Source organism: Lissotriton vulgaris, chromosome 12 (genome assembly GCF_964263255.1).
Source record: "Lissotriton vulgaris chromosome 12, aLisVul1.2, whole genome shotgun sequence".
Taxonomy (NCBI): domain Eukaryota; kingdom Metazoa; phylum Chordata; class Amphibia; order Caudata; family Salamandridae; genus Lissotriton; species Lissotriton vulgaris.
In genome coordinates, this window is record NC_141700.1 from 29,378,238 (window position 1) to 29,399,715 (window position 21,478).

The 21,478-nt window shown below is 47.2% G+C and overlaps 1 protein-coding gene across 3 annotated transcripts in view; it reads right to left on the reverse strand.

The window, feature by feature from the left end:
• Nucleotides 1-21,478, reverse strand: part of NCAN (neurocan) — a 400,988-nt gene that overhangs the window by 19,139 nt on the left and 360,371 nt on the right. For all 3 annotated transcript variants that reach the window (XM_086946853.1, XM_086946852.1, XM_086946854.1), the window contains exon 13: nt 2,483-2,641. In XM_086946853.1, coding sequence (XP_086802979.1) covers nt 2,483-2,641 — 159 coding nt within the window. The remainder of the gene's footprint in view (nt 1-2,482; nt 2,642-21,478) is intronic.

Here is a 21,478-nt window from a genome sequence, read left to right on the forward strand (position 1 = left end):
ATTGGAAGGGTCGGTTATTGCTTCTTTTAGCAAAAAGCAATTCTTTGCTGATTGTGTTTTTCAGATTTTGAATGCTCTTGATAGATATCGGAGAAAATAGAGATACCCTGGTGTTTCTATGTCCCAGAATAATAGCCTGGCTTTGTTACACAGCCACAATACTACAATCCTTCCATCTATTTTTAAAAAAAAAGAATATCCAATCATTTTAGCATTTTTATAGTTTTACAGACTTATTCTCTCTTTGATTTTAGAAGTAAGGAAATTAAAGGCAGGAATCGAAGGGCACAGACACTCTCTCGCTTTCTGCTTTCAAAAAGTACAGCTAACCCTGCCATCCAAAATGTGCTCCAGGTTTCTGTGAAGGTTTCCTGTCTCTCCATGCTTGTAAAATTAACCCTCTATTGATCCTTTTCCTAATCAGATATTTATACGAACCAGTAAATACTCCACAAACTGAATCATCTTTACAAAGCAACAGTTTAGGACACCATGTGGTCTTTTTGCAAGTCACCGGGCGGATCCTTGCCATGACACGCGTCCAGTAGCCACCGAGGATTCGACAGCCCTAGGGACCGACTTCTTTTCTGGTCTTCATTGAAGACATGTTATCGACTGTCCACCTGCAAGTAGTTTTAATGTGTGTTTTAGAAATGGCTGACAAATTCCTCTTCCCTTCACCCTTCAGGTTGCCATGTTGTATCCTTCGTTGCTAGGAAATGTTCGGCACAAATGTGGCCATCTTTGTTTTGGAAACACAAAAATGGATCTATTCAATTTTCTGAGATAACTTGAACAAGGTAGTGCACATTTTCGGTACAGTTCAGGCAGTTCCATATCACAAATGTCAGTCAGTTGATTTCGTTTTTAGAATTTTCGTTTTCAGCTTTCTTAGTTCAGCCATCGCAAAAGAGCTGAAACACGGTCACAGCTCCCAGAATGCACTGCTTTGCTAACTAAAAGCTCATGTTTGGGAACAATGTGCCCTGGTGACGTGCACACACATGGTAACCCTAGGACACGGTTATCAGTACCCCCAGAATTAAGTCATCACCGGAGATGCACCCAAGTCAAGAACTTAGGGTTGGACGCCTCCGGGTAGTCAGAATACCATGCTTCCATCCCTTGACTTTTCTGGTTAGAAATATGTGCAATTATCTCAATGGAAGACAGGACTACAACTCCTAGTACGCATTGTGCTGGAAATATGGGGTTGCAAAGATATAGGGCCATATGTATCAACATCCTGATTTGCGATTCTCAAATAGCGATTTTTTAGAAATCGCCGTTTGAGAATTGCAAAAAGGGATGTATGTAAAAAAAATTGAAATTTTGTAACTATTTTCTTAATATTCCCTAATTGTGATTAGCAAATTGCGAATCGCAATTAAGGAATACTTTCCCATTCATTTCTATGGGCCAGGAGGCCCATAGGAATGAATGGGAAGTTATTCTCAATTTGCGATTCACAATTTGAGAATCCCAAATTGAGAATAATTTCAAGGGTGCCGGGGTGTCAAAATGACACCCTGTTGCACCCCTGAAATGTGCATGTGTGCACATGTGGCACACATACATGCCCTAAGTGCATGTATGTGTGCCACATGGCACCTTTACAAATGCCAAAAAGTGCATTTGTGAAAGAAATCGCAAATTACCTCCAACTTCAAGTTGGTGGCATTTTGCGATTTCTTAATGAGAAATCGCACAACTTGGGTGCTTCTTACATAGCATTTAAGGAATCGCAATTTGAGATTCCTTAAATGCTAACGCAAAATGAAGGAATCGCAAATTTTGCGATTCCTTAATTTTACGATGCGGTTTTCATAATACATCACATTTTCAGATTTTTTTTGTCGCAAACGCTGCTTTTTTGCGAATCGCAGCGTTTTCGACTAAAAAAACGGATGATACATATGCCCCATAGAGAAATGTGGCAACCCTAGAACTGCATTCTCAGTGCACACTGCAGGGCCAGATGGGCGAGTTCGATTGATAAAGTGTGGCACAGTTTTAGTTGACGCGCATTTGAGATCAGCTCTGTAGTCATTATGAGCTTAGTAAGGAAGTCATTAACAAATGACGTAATGTCCCAGTGGGCAGCTTATTCCAACTCCAGAATATGATATGATATGATATGCACTTCACTTCTCTGCTTTTATTGAACGAAAGGGGCTAACCTACAACTTTCAAAAGATTTAGGAAGGGTAAGCCTTCTCAGGTGACCTCAAGCCCCTCCAACTACACTCATCTCGTGAAGGTGGACCCTCCACGCCTTTCATCCTTCTTTAAAATGACATCCCGGGTCAAGTTACCTCAAGCCCCTCTAATGACCCTCAACTCATGCAGGTGAAGGAGGGGCCACCATGCCTTTCACCCTCCCTTAGAATCACAACCAGAGTCCAGTTACCTGAATCCTGGGTGAAACTGGATTTAAGTTTTTTTAAGTACACCTGTAGATAGACCCCAGTTGGGTTCTTACTGTTCAGGTAGTCCTGTTCCGCTGGGGAGTGGATGCTGGCCAGGTGGCCGAAGCGGTGCCGGCAGTCCTTCTCGGCGTGCTCCCAGTTGCGGCGCTGTGCGAAGTAGTGGTAGCAGTGGCCCTGGAACTTGTGCCAGTTGTGTTCACAGCCTTCCGTGTCTAGGGGAGAAAGGAGGAAGAGGGTTACAAACCATCATGTAAAAATGGCCCTAACTCCTGCTGACTATCCCTTATTGACCAGCAGGAACATCTGCAGAGCTCACGACAAGTCAATGCTTTTAAAGCACCAGTTGGACTGGGGCAGGGTCAGTCAGCTTTCCATTGACTGCTGCTAACCAATAGGGTTTTTGAGATGCAGGGATGCCACAAACACCCCTCCCACCTCCGTTCTGAATATAACAGTTAACTTTGACCACAAAGCATACGTGCAAACACAGACACATTTATAGAGACAGACTTTAACACAAGAGCACACAAATATGCACGTTGACACTTCTGTGTTGCACTTTTACACTGACCGTAAAAGAGATTTTTATGGCACCGAAGGATGCACAAACCGGTTGGTGCATCCTTAGGGTCCTACAAAGGACATAAAATCACCATCAGGGAAAATGGGAAATGCTACCCAGGGATGGAGGCGCGGGCTCCCAATCTTTTGATGACCTGGCAGACCCTGATTTTAACACAAATCTCCCTTCTTCAGGGTTTCTCTTTTTCTTTATTAAGATAGTGCAGTAATAGTACAGTAAATTATGACAACGCCGTCTTTACTAGTGGTATGTTGTACTGTCTGAAGAAATGTTTGTTTACGCACGGAAGGTCCCTGTCTGCTATCCATGTATTTACTTACAAATGCATCTGTCGAAGCATAGGGCACCAGCAGGTATTTTAAACAGACATATTTTCCAGTTCTCTGGCTGCAAAGGTGTGAGATTCAAAATGGCGGTCATGCCATCTACAATTTTCAGAGCTGCTTTCTTGACCCCTACGGCTGTGCTGAGGCGAGGAGTTCGACCTGAGGCTCCTTCCAGGGTTTTGCCAGCTTGTCTTTGAGTGAACAGAGACCACCAACCCTCAACTTACACCCATGACAGACGTATACATCTTAGAAGCGATCACAGGTCTATCCCCAGGGACAGCAAACCCAACGCCAACACTCCTGTCGTAGCACTCTGCGGAGCCTCTCCGACTACCTTCCACTTCCAAGTGCTGCACCTTCCTCAATGTGGCTCTACTGTTCAACTCAGATCAGGCTCTTCGACCTTGTCGTGGACCACACGCTTGACATCCTGCTCCTAGCTAGTGGATGGATCACACTTGACCACAGGTCATCGATGATGAACCATGGTTCATCAATGGCCATCTGTTGTGCATTTATGTTAATCCATAGTTCATCTAAGGCCATCTATGGTTTATCATAGGTCAACCATGCTACATCAGTGATGAGCTACAGTGCATCAAAACCATGGTTCCGCAATGGTCAAAGATCTTGAATTAATGGCCAACAATGGTGCATCAGTGGTCTCCACGGTTCATCAACGGCCAACAATGGTGCATCAGTGGTCTTCCACGGTTCATCAACGGCCAACAATGGTGCATCAGTGGTCTTCCACGGTTCATCAACGGCCAACAGCGGTGCATCAATTGTCCTCTACAGTTCATCAATGGCCAACAACGGTGCATCATTAGTCCTCCACGGTTCATCAACGGCCAACAACAGTGCATCAGTGGTCCTCCACGGTTCAGCAATGGGCAACAATGGTGCATCAATGGTCCTCCTCGGTTCATCAATGGCCAACAATGGTGCATCAGTGGTCCTCCACGGTTCATCAATGGCCAACAATGGTGCATCAATGGTCCTCCATGGTTCATCAATGGCCAACAATGGTGCATCAATGGTCCTCCATGGTTCATCTATGGCCAGCAATGGTGCATCAATGATCCTCCACGGTTCATCAATGGCCAACAATGGCAAACAATGGTGCACCATTGGTCCTCTAAGGTTCATCAACAGCCAACAACGGTGCATCAGTGGTCCTCCACAGTTCATCAATGGCCAACAACGGTGCATCATTAGTCCTCCACGGTTCATCAACGGCCAACAACGGTGCATCAGTGGTCCTCCATGGTTCATCAATGGCCAACAATAGTACATCAGACGTCACCTGTGGTTAATAAATGGTCAACCACGGTGGATCATTGATCATCTGTGGTTCAATGATGGTCAACAAAGGCCACTTATGCAGTATTAATGATCATATGCGTTTCGAATTTATCTTTTTCAAATTTTCAATTTTCAAATTTCATTTTCTTTTAGTCTGTAATTAGCTGAGGAATGATAAGATTCCACCTGGCACTAATCCAAATAACTTAAATGGAATATAAAATAAAACACAGGCAGAGTAGAGATTTGTGTGTCACTATCCTTCATTGAAACACGTAATATGTCGGTGCGGCACCTATTGAGGGCACTGCACTGTCGCCTATAGATTGTAAGGATGGTTTAATGTAGTCTCAACTAGCCAAGTGTTTGAGGCGTAAGGCTTCCCATAGTTGTCAAATCCTTTGTGGCATCAGGCGTGAGAATCGTTTACCAATTCTCACCACAGCAAGGCTCATCGTAGTTTCCTTGAAACATCAAACAGTCTACCGCATCATAGGTACCCAGCCACAGTTGTCAGTCGACTATGTGCACCGGCTACACCGATACCGCCAAGTAAGGACATGTTACGCTTGGGGTCTTCAAGGATTCCCTGGAGAAGGTTACGGAGTTAAGTGTAATCTCTTCACCTCATGTGCATCAAGGAAGCCCTCAATATGAGGAGGGCCGCAGTATAGGGGTCTGGCCTAGCTTCATTTTCCATCTGGCTGCTCGCTACTATCTTTGTACTTCTGAGCCTCGACAGCCAATGGGCCTTCTTAACACCGCCCGCCAGTCTTCCCCATGGCAACGCACTACGGCACTTAGCAGCAACTGCAAAGGGACGGATTATATCAGGTGCTGACACATGCCAAGCCAAGCAGGCTAGGTAGCAGGGGAGAGTGGTGGTGGGACAGAAAAACGGAAGATGATGCACGGTGGTGGAAGTGCCAGGTGAACAGCATGGACGGAAGACGCCATGTTTGGAGGATAGCGGGTAGCATCGTGGCGGCAGGAGCTGGAATAGAAACTGATGAGCTCAATTTAAAATGAATTAGCCATCTGGAGCGAGATCCAGAGACTGCTCAGTAGCATGCTGGGAGGTGTTTATGGAACTCCCCCTTATATTAAGCACTCATTAGGCGGGGAGGGGCAGCGGCTTCTGACAGCAGAGGGCAGAGAAGGACAAAAGATGCTGAAGCTACATCAGCTGCCACTGCATCCATTGAGCTAAGGAAACCACAGCCCCACCTGCAGGCCTGGACAAGTAACCACATGGCTAGAAAGTAGTTCTAGAGAGTGCCGGAAACCTCGAAGACATTAGTGAGAATACCAGACGTTTATCCATAGCAAGCCAACATACTCCAGGTGGGCACCTCAGCTGGCAGGATACTCCACACGACTCCTGCACCATGAGAGGCAGCCATACATACACCAACACATCAGATTACACTCACCTAGGGCTATCCACACCACACCTGCAACAAGGCAAACAGCCCAGGTGCCTTTTAACCCACACACTAGACTGCACTACACCTCAGCACACCACACCACCAACCCCAGAAGTCACTGACGGCACAATGCATCAACATGAATGGACAACACCAAGCAACAGCAATATCACCCTCAACTCACCCACACTAACCCCCCAACAAAATAACACCCCTACACAACACTGTTTCACATCCCACAGAACAACCAAGCTTTTCCCATTATAACAGGTTAGAGGCACCGAATAATTCCACTTACCACTCTAGTTCAAGACATCATACACGCAGATACTTCCACCCCAATCACTTATCACCCCCACATAGCAACCCAGCAGACACATTCACAAACCACTTCCAGCAGCAACCACTTCATGCTGCCTCTTCTGATCTCACTCTCTCTCACTCTCACACACCCACAAACAGAGACAATCCAATCAAAGACTCCTGATGTCTCTACTCCTGCCAAGAATCACCCACTCACCTCCACACACAACAAACACAACAAGGACATCACACTAACCCACAACAGGTGAGCTGAATGCATAAGTACAGAGATTTCCAAGGTAACACAAATACCATGTTTCAAAGATAGAAGCTAACTCAAGAAAAGTTACAGCAGACCTCGGTAAACAGGGTTATTTAGACGCGCAGTGTCTGCCCCATAGTCTGAGGTAATGACCTTTGCACCCTGGCAGATCGCCAGCAGCCATCTTGAGAGAGCTCCACCTTCCTGGCAGAGATCTATGGGTGATTATCAGTGGTGCCGTTTCATTCGGCCATTTCGATCAATTGTTGCGGTGAAGCCGCAGTGAGACACTTATAGTGATGTGGGTTGCGCGCTATCTGTGCTTTGAGTATCAAACTGCACCTCATGGATTCGCTCAAAAAGGGATGAAGCAAGCCTGGGGGTGCTTGCGTTCCTTCTCAGAGGCATATGACCTATTAGTTGAGGGACCTCTCTTTTTGGGGCGACAGCAAGACCGATTTCTGTTTGTGGGTCTCTGTGTGTAATAGCTCTGATCTAAACCCTTATGGAAGGGACTGTGCCCTGTAGAGTCCCAGTGGACCAGACTGATTCAAGCATTTCCTACCCCCACTTTTTTGTCTCTGAGTGAGTTGAGCGTAGCAGCGTGTGGACGCCTGGGAGTGTAGTTGAGTTCTCTGGTCTCACAGTGAGTTGCGCGTAGCAGCCCGTTGACACCTAGGAGTGTAGTTGAGTTCTCTGGTCTCACAGTGAGTTGCGCGTAGCAGCCCGTTGACACCTAGGAGTGTAGTTGAGTTCTCTGGTCTCACAGTGAGTTGCGCGTAGCAGCATGTGGACACCTGGGGGAATATTTGAATTCCCTGGTCTCTCAGTGAGTTGCGTGTTATGTTATGTTATATTTACTTTTGTATAGCGCGCGGCTACTCAAAAAGAGTGTCCCGGCAGCATGTGGACGCCTGAGGGTGTATTTGAGTTCTCTGGTCTTGCAGTGAGTTGCCCGTACAGCAGCAAGTGGATGCCCAAGAGTGTATTTGAGTTCTCTGGTCTCGCAGTGAGTTGCCCGTACAGCAGCATGTGGATGCCTGAGGGTGTATCTGAGTTCTCTGGTCTCCCAGTGAGTTGCGCGTAGCAGCGTGTGAATGCCCGAGAGTGTATTTGAGTTCTCTGATTTCGCAGTGAGTTGCCCGTAGCAGCGTATGGATGCCTGAGAGTTTATCTGAGTTCTCTGGTCTCTCAGCGAGTTGTGTGTAACAGCATGTGGACGCCTGCAAGTGTATTTGAATTTTCTGGTCTCTCAGTGAGTTGCGCGTAGCAGGGTGTGGATACCCAAGGGTGTATTTGAATTCTCTAGTCTCTCAGTGAGTTGCGAATAGCAGCTTGGGGATGCCTGAGGGTGTATCTGAGTTCTCTGGTCTCCCAGTGAGTTGCGAATAGCAGCTTGTGGATGCCTGAGGGTGTATCTGAGTTCTCTGGTCTCTCAGTGAGTTGCGCGTAGCAGCGTGTGGATGCCTGAGGGTGTATCTGAGTTCTCTGGTCTCTCAGTGAGTTGCGCGTAGCAGCGTGTGGATGCCAGAGAGTGTATTTGAGTTCTCTGGTCTCGCAGTGAGTTGCCCGTACAGCAGCCTGTGGATGCCTGAGGGTGTATTTGAGTTCGCTGGTCTCGCAGTGAGTTGCCTGTAGCAGCGTGTGGATGCCGGCGAGTGTATTTGAGTTCTCTGGTCTCGCAGTGAGTTGCCCGTACAGCAGCCTGTGGATGCCTGAGGGTGTATTTGAGTTCGCTGGTCTCGCAGTGAGTTGCCTGTAGCAGCGTGTGGATGCCGGCGAGTGTATTTGAGTTCTCTGGTCTCGCAGTCAGTTGCGTGTGGTTGCCTGAGAGTATATTTGAGTTCTCTGGTCTCTCAGTGAGTTGCCCGTACAGCAGCCTGTGGATGCCTGAGAGGGTATTTGAGTTCTCTGGTCTCGCAGTGAGTTGCGAATAGCAGCTTGTGGATACTTGAAGGTGTATCTGGGTTTTCTGTCCATAGGCACTTAAACTGCCCCCCCCCCCCACTGGGGAGATGTCACGAGGTTGAAATGTGCCTGCATTTTTCTTGTATTCCCATTCATAGGGGATGTTAGCGATTCTGGCTGGACTTTCCCTTTCGGGTCAGAGTAAATACTGATTTGCATTTGCTGTTCCCCGTCTGTAAATGTATTGTTGAGCTACAAAACGGTGGAACTGAATGTCCCTAGAGTTTTTAGCAGTGGTTCAGGCTGATTTAAGCCTCTATTGCTTCATTACTGTTCTTCTGAGGGTTGCAACAAGAACAGTCGGAAGGGCGCAACTGAGAGAGCTTGATAAACTTAAAATGCCAATAGCACTCAAATTGAAGCCTGGAGAACAAGGCAAGTCTCAAGACAATACAAAGGCGGATTTGCCAAGATAGGTGTTTTAAAACAGTAGTTCTGCAGCTGCTGAATCAATACCTCATTACTGCCAGCAAAGCAAATAAACAAATCCCCACTGCTTTTCGAGCCCATTAAAGACCCAGTTTAGCTACACAGCAGCACGAGGCCACATGTAGCCAGCCTTGGCTTTTTATCCAACAGCACACTGGATTCTAGGTGTGTTTTGCATGTAAAAGATGAGAAACTCTTCATGAGGGATGAGTGGGTTAATAAAATGAGTGCACATGCCAACTCCATCATCGCTACGAATTGACCGGTTCAGGATGGGAAGAAATGGTAAGTAACGTTAGCCTAAAGTCTGGGCTGCTCGTATTGTGCTTTTGCCGCTGTTGTGTTTTACACTTAGCTACAGTTTTGCCTCAATTTCCACACAACGCGCCATCTGCTGCACTACAGGTGGTAGATTGTCAGTAAAATAACTTCTATCAAAAAAGGACTACAAGTTTACTAAAACCGCTGCATAAGGATTGCACCGCTGCTCACAACTGTACACAGATGTACTGGTCACGTGACACTTGTTTACTTCTGGTTTTAAAACAAATAGGTGAGAAGTTTTCTCGTTTGACGTTAAAAGGCTCAAAGACGAGCTGTAGGAAGAACTTTTGTTAATAGAAGACAACAAAAATCTTACATATTTAAATGTAATTCAAACAGGCTGGAAACTGTGATTTGTTTCGTGTCATACTAATATTTTGTTTAATAGTTGATGTCAAACCATGTTATTTCAGTATTTTCAAGGCACTAATTATTCCAAGAACGCGAAAACATTCACAAGCATCCAAAACAGTTTGCATTTCTTTTTAATGTCTGTTCTCTTGAGATGTAACTGCTTTTTGTTGCGACATTTAATAAATATTCATGCGGTTTCTCCGCTTCCATTCGAGCCAAAATCATTATTTTTTTGATGAATAACCTTTTCAAATTTATATCCTAAATGCCTATAGATTTACTTCTTAAGAAATCTCTGTATTTTCTAAAGCATTTGGGAGCCAGTGCATATATTTACTAAAATATCATAATAGCTTAGCAAAAGAGCCTCGGGAAGAGGTACATAATTTGCTTTTCTTTGCATTGCTTGTCATAAACTTAGCCTCTCCTTGCCACATAATTCAGTCAACAGAGGGTAAATAATTTTGCCACATATTAAGTAGCGGCGCTGTCTGAATGTATGTACTCCCAAGCTATATGGGGCATAACGTGATCTAAACACACCTCACAAATAGGTGTAGGTCAGAAACAAATGACGCTATAAGTCGGCGGTATATGAGGCGATGTATTTACACCACGGTCCTGAGAACAGATCCACAATGGAACATTAACATTTGGGTATGTATATGGATTTAATGAGGCAGGAAGGAATAGAGAGGACACTCCATTAGGTACAGACGAGAAGATGCTGGCACAAAACATACCCATCTAAGTGTGCGCTACTTTAACTCATTTACCGCGGCGTAAATTCCGCTGTGGCGCGGGAGTTCTATTAAGTGGGTGGGGTTGCGTCGGCAACAGACGTGCTCAGCACTACCTCGGTAGTGCTTGCGACACCCGTTGGCCGACGTGCGCACGCAAGAGGTTAAGAAAGGAGGCGAATAATGGATTTTAAACACACCTAGAGAGAGCACCCACACATAAATCGGAAATTATAAAAATAATGGATAACAATTTGCCCCCATTTCCTTGAAAAGACTAAAGCAGAACTATGATATCTGCAGTGTGAGGACGCTAGAGGTTAAAATGTAGGACTTGGATAAGTTGAGAAGAAACATTGAAGACATGTTGACTGTATGAAGGTTTAAAAGGTTGGGCCCTCTGGAAGGTTTAATTTTTCTGATGGCTTATGTTATGTTGGATTACTCTATGTTATGTAGTGTTGTGTTACTCTGACAACTGGAACTATGCAGAAATCCCAGCTCCCCTGAAAAAACCCAAGGCAAACTCAAAGGAGTTCAGTAACTAGAGACCCGTCTCACTTCTGCCCTTCTCATCCAAAGCCGTGGAGAAAGCGATTAACAAACAACTCTCCAACCATCTTGAACACCACCACCTACTAGACATCTCGCAGTCTGGTTTCCACAGCAACCACAGCACGGAACCCGCTCTCATCGCAGCATTGGACCACATCTGGACCATCATGGACAAGTGGAAAACTGCAGCACTCATACCACTCGATCACTCCACAACCTTCGACACGGTCTCCAACAGCATCCTCATCACAAGACTCCACAACTCTGGAATACCATGATCCCACCCTTCGCTAGCTGGCCTTCTTTCTCTCCGATAGGAACCAGCAAGTCAGACTTCGGCCCTATACCTCCAAACCCAAGTACCTCATCTGCTGAGTCCCTCAATGATCATCGCTGAGCCCCACCCTCTTCAACGACTACATGGCAACGCATGCCCACGTCATAAGATCCCACGGAATCCACATTGTCTCCTATAGAGATGACACCCAGCTCATCCTCTCCCTCACAGACAACCACACCACAAGGACCAACTTCACAACCAACAAAGAAAACTGGATGAAACAAAAGTGCCTAAAACTCGACACTAGCGCTGCTAGTGTGTGTGAGATTGCTTCTAATTTTTAAAATAACGTATTTTTAATACTTGCTAGGTCTGTTGCACCACTGTATTTCGATCCTTGATTTTGCAAGAACTTTGCAAATTTTTTTAGCGTGTGTTTACTTACCTGCTGTACAGTTGGGAGAAGCAGCCTTTGCACCTCCCTGGTCCACCGCAGCCATTAGCGGGCTGATTGTTGTGGAGGGAGCACTGCTCTGGCCCGGCCTGTGGGGTCTTTTATCTCTTCCGGTTTGCCATCCCACGGCCGCCAACTTGTAAGGGAGGCAGGCTAGTCTTTTCCTCGCCCAGTCTCAAGGCTTCCTACTTAACCCTTCCATGGAGCGGGAGCGCCAAAGGCAAGCCTGTCTGCGCCTGGACGCCACCAGACACGCTGGTGGTTCCCAGTCAGGGGCGCTGAGTTACACCAGAGAACACTTGATGTCCATCGGTCTGCGCAGCGGATCCTGTGGTTTGCATCAAGCGGTTGTAGAGGTAGGCCCTTTTTGCTGTCCTGCATGCGGCTATAGGGTTCGCTCTCCAGGGTCCACCACCCTTCTCAGACCTACCGTGAAAATGTTACTTCTGAATGTTCGCTCATTGGTAAAAAACCATATGGAGGTCTACGACCTTATTGAGGATGAGTCGCCTGATGTGCTTTTTATCACCGAAACTTGGCTGACAGATGCCTCAGTGGCTGAACCTGGCCTCGCCCTTCCCTGGGGTTCAGTATCCTAACCCTTAATAGGGAGTCCAGAGGCGGGGGTATAGCAGTGATTTTTAAAACTTGCTATAGCTGTACTTTCGTTAAGGAGGAGGTGGCTGGGTGCGAATGCGCCCACTTTGCCATCTCCTTTAATGCTCAATCATCCATCTCTGGCCTACTAGTGTATCGCCCCCCTGGAGCCATCGATGACTTCAAGGCAGCCATTATCGATGCCGCTAGCTCACTGGCGCTAAAGGCGCCAAACTTCTGCCTGATTGGGGAGCTTAATCTGAATATTCATCATCCCAATGACCCCGAAATCAGCAGCTTGCTCGCTGATTTCGCGGCTTGCCAATTAAAACAGTTGGTAGCGGGTCCCACCCACTAAGCTGGGTATTTACTTGATCCGGTGTTCTCCAACATCCCTCCTCTTATGGTCGGGACACCTAGCCCGATGTGTTGGACTGATCATTTTTTAGTCACCTTCTTTGTTCCCTTCTCCACGGTCAAACCTAGAGCTAACCTCAAGGCCACTCTTAGACGTTTCTGGAATAAATAAACTTAACATAAAAGATCTGTGTTCCACTCTGACATCCTCCCTCCCTGACATCCTCCCGCCCTGTTTTAGACACTAACCCCGAGCAAGCTTACAACACATTTTGTGACTGGATACTCCAGGCTTAGACTCCCTGATTCCAGCCAAATGGTCGAAGGGCCGTTGTTCGAAGTCTAATCCCTGGTTTGATGACTCGTTGGCTGCTTTACGCAGCTTCTGTAAAAAGCTAGAACGCGCTTGGAGAAAGGCCTATGACCCTGGGACAAAAAAGCTTTATCAGGAAGCGATTAACCGCTATCACAAGGCTATACATCAGGCCCGCTCGGCCTTTCTCACTAATGAGATCAAGGCCAGCAATAATCCTGTCAAAAGCATCTTTAAAATACTCCATGATCTTAAAACCAGGAAAGATCCCACTACGGCATGTATCACGTCTGGACAACAATGCGAGGATCTAGCCACTTTCTTTGTTCAAAAGGTTGCAACTATCTATAAATCCTTTGCCACTGTCCCTACGGAACTTGCTCTCACTGCTATTCTTCGGCCAACTACTATTCTAGCTGCTATCCCTCCTATGTCCCACGACAAATTCCTTACGTTAAGTGAGAGGGTCAAATCTGGCTCCCCTATCGATCCTATGAAACCTGTCCAATCCAGAGATGCTCTACCGGTGCTATTGTCTTCTATATACCAGATCATAAACTCTTCTTTTACCACAGCAGTAGTGCCCATGCCTTGGAAAGTTGCGAGGGTGGTCCCCCGGCTGAAGAAAAACTACTCTGGACCCTGCTAAGCCAGAAAACGTTTGCCCCATATCCCTGCTACCCTGGGTCGCAAAATTTGCTGAAGCGCACGCTAACAACATTCTTTCTGGCCACCTGAGCAACACTGGTGCCTTAGATCGCTCCCAGAACGGGTTACGCCCGGGCCATAGCACCGAGACCGCACTTGTATCAGTGTGTGAACATCTACGTACCATCCTGGATGAGGGACAGACTGCGGCTCTCATCCTGCTCGACCTCAGCTCAGCATTCGACACGGTCTCCCATAAGATCCTCTTGCGCCGCTTGGAGGAGGTGGGGGTGGTAGGTCCGGCCCTGGAGTGGTTCCGTTCTTTCCTATCTGACTGTTCATTTCAGGTCGTAGCCCCCCCTTCCTCTCCCATGCTCATGCCATCAAGCAGGGGGTTCCTCAGGGCCCGGCTTTAAGCCCGGTCCTGTTTAACCTCTATGTGCAACCTCTGACGGCGGTAGCAAGAGACCATGGTCTGACCATGATTTCGTACGCTGATGATACTCAGCTGGTGGTGGCCCACTCTGAAGACCACACTCGGGGAGCCGCGCAGTTTTAGGCTGGCCTTGCAGCGGTCGCGCAGTGGATGACCACTCACTGCTTGCAACTCAATGCTAACAAATCAGAGGTGCTATTGGTGGGAAAAGATAAGGGACTCTGGAGCAAACATTGGTGGCCAGATTTCATGGGTGGTGCCCCCACCCCTAAGTCGGCTGGATAAAACTAGGGGGTCTGGTTCGACACCAAGCTGGATTTCCAAGAGCATACCAAGAAGATCGCTGGCTCCTGCTTTGGTCTTCTCCGAGGTCTACGACCTATGCTTGGTTTCTTTGACCCTCCCACTCGCCAGCTGATAGTCCAAGCAACTATTTTGTCCAGGCTGGACTACGCTAATTCACTTTTATTGGGAGCCAATAAGGCGGAAGTCACGTGCCTTTTAAGGGTCCAGAATGCAGCTGCCCGAGTCCTTTTGCGGCTCCCTAGAACGTGCTCTGCGACGGGCGCTCTGCGGCGCCTGCACTGGCTGCCTGTGCCTCGAAGGATTCATTTTAAGGCACTTTGTCTGACCGATAAAATTCTAAAAAGGTCCTCTCCTGAGATTCTGTCTAATCTGCTGATCCCCTATGTACGTACACGCCAGCTACGCTCGGCCGAACATTTTCTTGCCACGGTTCCCCGGGTGAATCGGCTTAGAGCAGGGGGTCGGTCCTTTCGGTACCTTGCTGCTAAACTATGGAATTCCCTTCCTGTGCAGATCTGCCGTCTAGACTGCCTTCTGTCCTTCAGTAAAGCTACTAAAACTTTCCCTTTTTTCCAGGGCCTGGCTTCCACTCCTGGGGCCTAGCTTCTGCACTCTGTTAGCATGACTGTAAGCGCCGGGACGCCCCTTCGCTGAGGCATCTGTCGCGCAATATAAAATTTCCAAATAAATAAATAATTCCGGATCCTTGGGAACTAGAGCTCTCCATGGTACTTCTCCTGGTGATAAACAGAGCTAGGAACCACGCTCACCCCCACCAAAAATCTTGGCATCATCGTGGGTGACAGACTCAGGATGACCAAACAAGTGAGCGCCATCGCCGTCTTTTGCTTCTTCATCTTAAGTATGCTCTGCGAGATTTTCCATTGACTCCCCGTCTACACCAGACGTACGGTGACAACGGCTATGATAACCAGCAGACTAGACTACAGCAACGCACTCTACGCCGGCATCCAGAATCAACTCATACAAAGACTCCAGACCACCCGGCAAGCCACAGCTCCTCCTCAACATCCCCCACAGCGCATACGTCACGCCCCACCTCAGACAGCTACACTGGCGACCAATCCAGAAGAGATGCCAATTCAAACTGCTCACCCGGCATATAAAGCCCTCCACACTTGGGACCTGCCTACCTCTACCACGCCTCCACTTTCATCAGCCCACCACGCAACTGTGCTCAGCCTCCCTCTGCCTCGGGCAAATACGCAGCCTCCACAGGAGCAAGTCGAGAGGACGCTCCTATATCGTCGCCCAATTCTGGAATGACCTTCTGCAAAACATCAGGACCTCATTATCCCATCTAAAATTCTGCATAAAATTGAAGACGCAACTATTCAAGTAGGAGCCCAATCGGCGTCCTCCTCTACTCTTGCGCCTGTATACCCCCTGGGCGGTAAGCGCGCTCTACAAATCCAAAAAACGTACCATGTTCTGTTACTCTATGTTATGCTACTCTACGTTATGGTATATGTTATGTTATGTTATATTACACTGTGTTATGTTACGCTATATGTATTTGTAGGGCACAGAGTAAAACATTACCACAGCCTCCTGGTGTTTTAATGAAACAAAATACAAACAATTGGTCAGAAAACTCATTGCATAAAATTCATCTAAACACACATTCTTTGTCACAAATCCCATCTAAAAACGAAACCTTTCAAAACAATTTCAAAGAATGAAAAATCATGGCTAACAACACCAGTGCAGTGTCCTGCGAACCTAAAGAAAGCCTGTTATTAGGAGGGAAAGGGCGGAAGCACACATTCCAAGATTGTAACATTGTTTATGACATCAGTGCGGCGCATGGCATAAAGACATTAGATAAAAGTGTTAGTAGATGGGCAGCTGTTTAGAATGTATGACGAGTTGGAGCCGTCCTACACTACAGAGAAGGACTTCTTTTGATGATGCAAAGATTTGGGTGTTTTCGCTCTATTTACAGCCCTGGGCATCATATGAAGACATGGATGGATATCTGAATACTGAATCAGCAAGCGAGTGCACGCCTTAAAAGGATGTACTATCCGTTCTATAATATGAATAACGCTCCTTTTTGGCAAAGGCTGAGTGGAGCATGTTTAAACTAATGAAAAGGGGAAACGAGGCATATGAAATGAAGGAGGCAGGCCATTTTAAATTCGATGAAAAGGAAACTACGAAATGGAGCAGGAAATTGCATTAAATTAAATTAAATTTACTTAATGAAATGCGGTTTGGATGACATATAGGGCATAAAATCTCATAGGGCACATGCCTAAAAACTAGAATAAGTAATTTTTTCATATCATACAGTAAAGTAAATCATTAGACGCATTCAGCTCATGTCCTCAAATTAATTTCTCCTCCTGACAAAGGGATGAATTTACCGTTTCATCCACTCATTCAAACTAATTGAAATCGCATTCTTTTAAATGGACCAAGAAATTCAGAATTTTGCAGCAGAATTCAGCTATTTGAATACAGAATGGCCAGTAAATAATTTATTCTGCAGTTGGAAGGTGCTCTTGTGAAATACCTCAGTAGAGTTTGTCAGGGTCTTGGGATAAGACGCTAAAGTGTCGGTTTGTGACGGGTTCATCTGAAAGGCCCAACCTCTCATGATACACGGCAAACAATCAAGAAGGCTGGTCATAGGACTGATGGTCAGTAGATGCGTTTTTACTATTATTTGAAGATCAGCAGTGGCAATGTGTGGTGTAAGCTGCAGTGGCCAATGAGAGAGGCCTGGCACTTACTTATTTATACAAATTAAGCACTGATTGCCCTTCATCCGTGAGGGCGGTAGGGACGCATCACTCTCTCCACACCGGTCCACTTGCGCCACCATATGCTCGGTTCCTTCATAAACACATCAGGAGCTCAGAAACATAAGCCTGTGAGGGTCACGTGCCTCAGCAACCCAACAGGAAGCTGTGGTATCAGCTGTCAGTAGACGAGTCTAAATTACAAACGAGAACCAGAGGTCAGAGTCTGTCACAAATACCTTTGTGGAGGTAATCAACAAGGCAAATTAAGTATCGCCACCAAATCCACATGGCTTGTGTCGCTCAGCCTGTGCATGATTCTCAGTCATAGGTTCAGGGATCTCGGACCGTGACCGAGTGTCTTCAAACTTTATAAATGTATTTAGTACCGCGTGATGTCATGCAATCTATCTCCGCTCACCTCCATTGAAAGACAATGCCGGTACTTTCACCGCCCCCAGTCACAGTTCTTGGTTAAATCCATCTTTTTTTGATTGCTACGCAATTCCAATTTAGACCCAGCCATATGCAAATAAGCCTTGGACCTGCTCCCCTTGGGAACAGTCCAGCCCGAACTGCCGGCCAGGAATTCCTTGGACCAGAAACAAGCATCTTGGGAGCCAGGCGGGCAACTAGAGCCAAATTTCGTGGGGGGGGGGGGGGGGGACTGAAAAAGATTTGGGGGTGCTAATTCTTCCAACCGTAACCAGAGCGGCTGTATAAAGGGATAAAAACACGACAAACGCCTTATTTACAAATACACGGTCTTTTAAAGACCTGTGAAGTACTTGGGTGCGGTTGCAATTAGACGTCGCCAGCCCACGAAGCTGTCTCTGCCCGGGCTGACACAAACGACAGGGAGTAGGGGGGGGGCTGAAGCCCGGTGAGCCCAATGGTGTTGCGCTCCTGTTGGGAGCGGTTTCGATGTATCACCCCTCATCAGCCAGGCCAACTTGAATCTGGTGGCATAGGGTGCATGGGACTCACGTCTTCGACATACCCTCCCAATTAGGGCGACAAGGGCAAAAAGAACAGATGATGGGCAGAATGCTGAATCAATCGAACATTCACCCCCAGTCAAGAGATCTGGGTTAAATCCATCGTTATTTTGCTCTCCGCATCATTCCAGTTTGGACCCATCATATGCAAATCAGTTTGACCCTGTGCCTCATGGGAACAATCCAGCCCGAACTGCCAGGCATGGTCCTTCCTGGAGTTCAGACTGGACTGTTCCCATGAGACCCATTGATCAATATATGTAAGTCGAAACGTCAACACTGATATATAATGTTTGGTCCAGTCCCTCAGCCACCTCAATAATGAGCCACTTGTATTTTATAATGAGGCCTAAACCATCATATATAATAAAAATGAAACTGCCTATTATCATTTGGTGAATATTTTGTTTTCAATGAACACTGCACAACCTGCACTTTACTCACAATCATCTAATTTGACACAGGCTTTTATTTACAATATAACATTGTTTTGCATTACAATTTTTGTGTAAGTGAGTCCTTGCATTTATGATATTAAATATCTGGAAAATAATAAGCCTAACTAATTCTATAAATCCATGTGAGAGGAACCACCGCTGCTTCTATTTTACCTATTTTCATTCCAGTGGAATATATTTGTTCCCTCACAATTTGCTCCTGCCCACGTCGACAAGCCTATTTTTGTCAACAGTGCATTCCTGCAAATTTCTGATTTGTATTGATACAATTTTTTTTTAAAGGACATGTGGCTTTTGTGATAAGGCTCCTTTGCCTTTCGCGACACATAAAAGCTATAGAACACTTGCATAAAAAGACACAACCAATCAGACTTATCAATGTATCTCTCTGCACAGATCTAAAGAGCCTTCCTTGCTTTTGATGGACAGAAATTCTCCTTTGCTGCTCAGGTTGTCTTCTTTGCTCCTTTGATGCCTTTCCCCATCGCTCCTTTTTTTGAACCTTGGTTTCGGATGAGATTCTGGTCAGCATAATAAGTAGAACGCGCTCCTATCCCTGATCCCTTCCAGTGTGCGATCTCTGAGTTCCCGCTGCTCTGATGCGCCACCCACAGCCGCGGGAGCGAGGTCGGCAGGCTAGGATGCAACGGGGTACGCCAGCACTGGTAGCTCGCGTTCCGCCAAGTTCCTCCAGAGACAGTAGCCGACCCAAAGCACAGAGACCTTTTTTCATGTTCCTAGCCTGATGTTCTAGCCCTCATTACTGACAAGCGCAAGCCGGCTGCAACCACCGCATCCCGGGGTTTCAGAGGCCACCGTATCTGTGATGAAGTGCGATGGGCCGAGCTGGGAGGTGGCAAGAGTGCGTAAGTAGGAAAAGATCAGAAACTGGCCAGGGAGAAATGTGTTTGTAGAACAAAGCAGAGGTGACATGTCGGGTCTAGTGCCTACGCTGGATGGAGATAAATTGGCGAAGCCTTCTTCGAACATGAAAGAGGGGTGGGTTCAAAGAGACGCCAGAGATTGACTCGAAGGCAGTGCGAGCGGGCATTAATTAAGGGTACGCGACGAGCCCCTGCGACATAGGTGCACAACCTCAGCATCCTCTTCCATCATGGTCTGAAACACATGCTGACCGACCCGTGATGGCCAAGGTTGGATTTTTTCATCTTAAATCAGCTAAGAGTCGACTCCGGTGCAAACCGAACCAGGCATATTTAATGCGCGCCTTTTTCTTAACAAATCTGATTGCGAGAACGGTCAGACACATAAGGTTGCTAAGCCGTGATTACTTATGGTGTTTACTTGCGTTCACCGTGTCTACTAGAAATAAATAATTTCATGGTAGAAAGACTCTGCTGATGGAAAGGTCTGCACTTCTTGAAGGCGGTTCAAGTATGGATTGGTGTTATGACATTACATATATTTGTAAAGGGCAAGTAAACCAAAGGGTATCTTGGCACTGAGTAGCAGATGTTTATTGTTACCTAACTCAATGGTACTCATTTTATCGATCTCTGAAGGATGAAAGGCTGAGTGAACCCGCTGGGATTTGAACCTGTGACCATGAGGTTGAAGACATGCCTTTACAGTGGACGCATTAGCCTACTAAGACACTCAGGGTCCACCTTGTAGTGGCGCGTTCTAGTGTTTGCACGTCACGTCGGCGACGTGACGTGCTGGCGGCCATGTTGGGCTGCGCGCGCATCGCAGCGAGATTGGCGCGAAGAGCCGGTACGAGCAGCAGAGGCTCGGCGCTCTTTAGGGAGAATATAAACAAGCATTGGAAATGCAATAGGTCTCGCACCATTAGAGTTAGTGCTTTTAGAATTGTTTATGGGTTTTTTTTTGTAAATGTTTAGCATTTTTGTTTCCTGTAGCCAATGCTAAAGAATTACAAATAAAAAAAAGCCATAAACATTTCTTAAAGCTGTAACTGAAATGGTCTGAGACCTATTGCACTGTGTGAGGGTGAGGGGTTGAGGGTGAGTGAGGGTGAGTGAGGGTGAGGGGTTGAGTGTGAGTGAGGGTGAGGGGTTGAGTGTGAGTGAGGGTGAGGGGTTGAGGGGTTGAGGGTGAGGGAGGGTGAGTGAGGGTGAGGGGTTGAGTGTGAGTGAGGGTGAGGGGTTGAGTGTGAGTGAGGGTGAGGGGTTGAGGGTGAGTGAGGGTGAGGGAGGGTGAGGGTGAGGGAGGGTGAGGGGGAGGGTGAGTGGTTGAGGGTGAGTGGTTGAGGGTGAGTGGTTGAGGGTGAGTGGTTGAGGGTGAGTGGTTGAGGGTGAGTGGTTGAGGGTGAGTGGTTGAGGGTGAGTGGTTGAGGGTGAGTGGTTGAGGGTGAGTGGTTGAGGGTGAGTGAGGGTGAGGGTGAGTGAGGGTGAGTGAGGGTGAGGGGTTGAGGGTGAGTGAGGGTGAGGGGTTGAGGGTGAGTGAGGGTGAGTGAGGGTGAGGGGTTGAGGGTGAGTGAGGGTGAGTGAGGGTGAGGGGTTGAGGGTGAGGGGTTGAGGGTGAGTGAGGGTGAGGGGTTGAGGGTGAGGGTGAGGGGTTGAGGGTGAGGGGTTGAGGGTGAGTGAGGGTGAGGGGTTGAGGGTGAGTGAGGGGTTGAGGGTGAGTGAGGGTGAGGGGTTGAGGGTGAGTGAGGGTGAGGGTGAGGGGTTGAGGGTGAGTGAGGGTGAGGTGTTGAGGGTGAGTGAGGTGTTGAGGGTGAGTGAGGGTGGAGGGTGAGGGGGTGAGGGTGGGTGAGGGGGTGAGGGTGAGGGGGTGAGGGGTTGAGGGTGAGTGAGGGTGAGGGGTTGAGGGTGAGTGAGGATGAGTGAGGGGTTGAGGGTGAGGGGTTGAGGGTGAGGGGTTGAGGGTGAGGG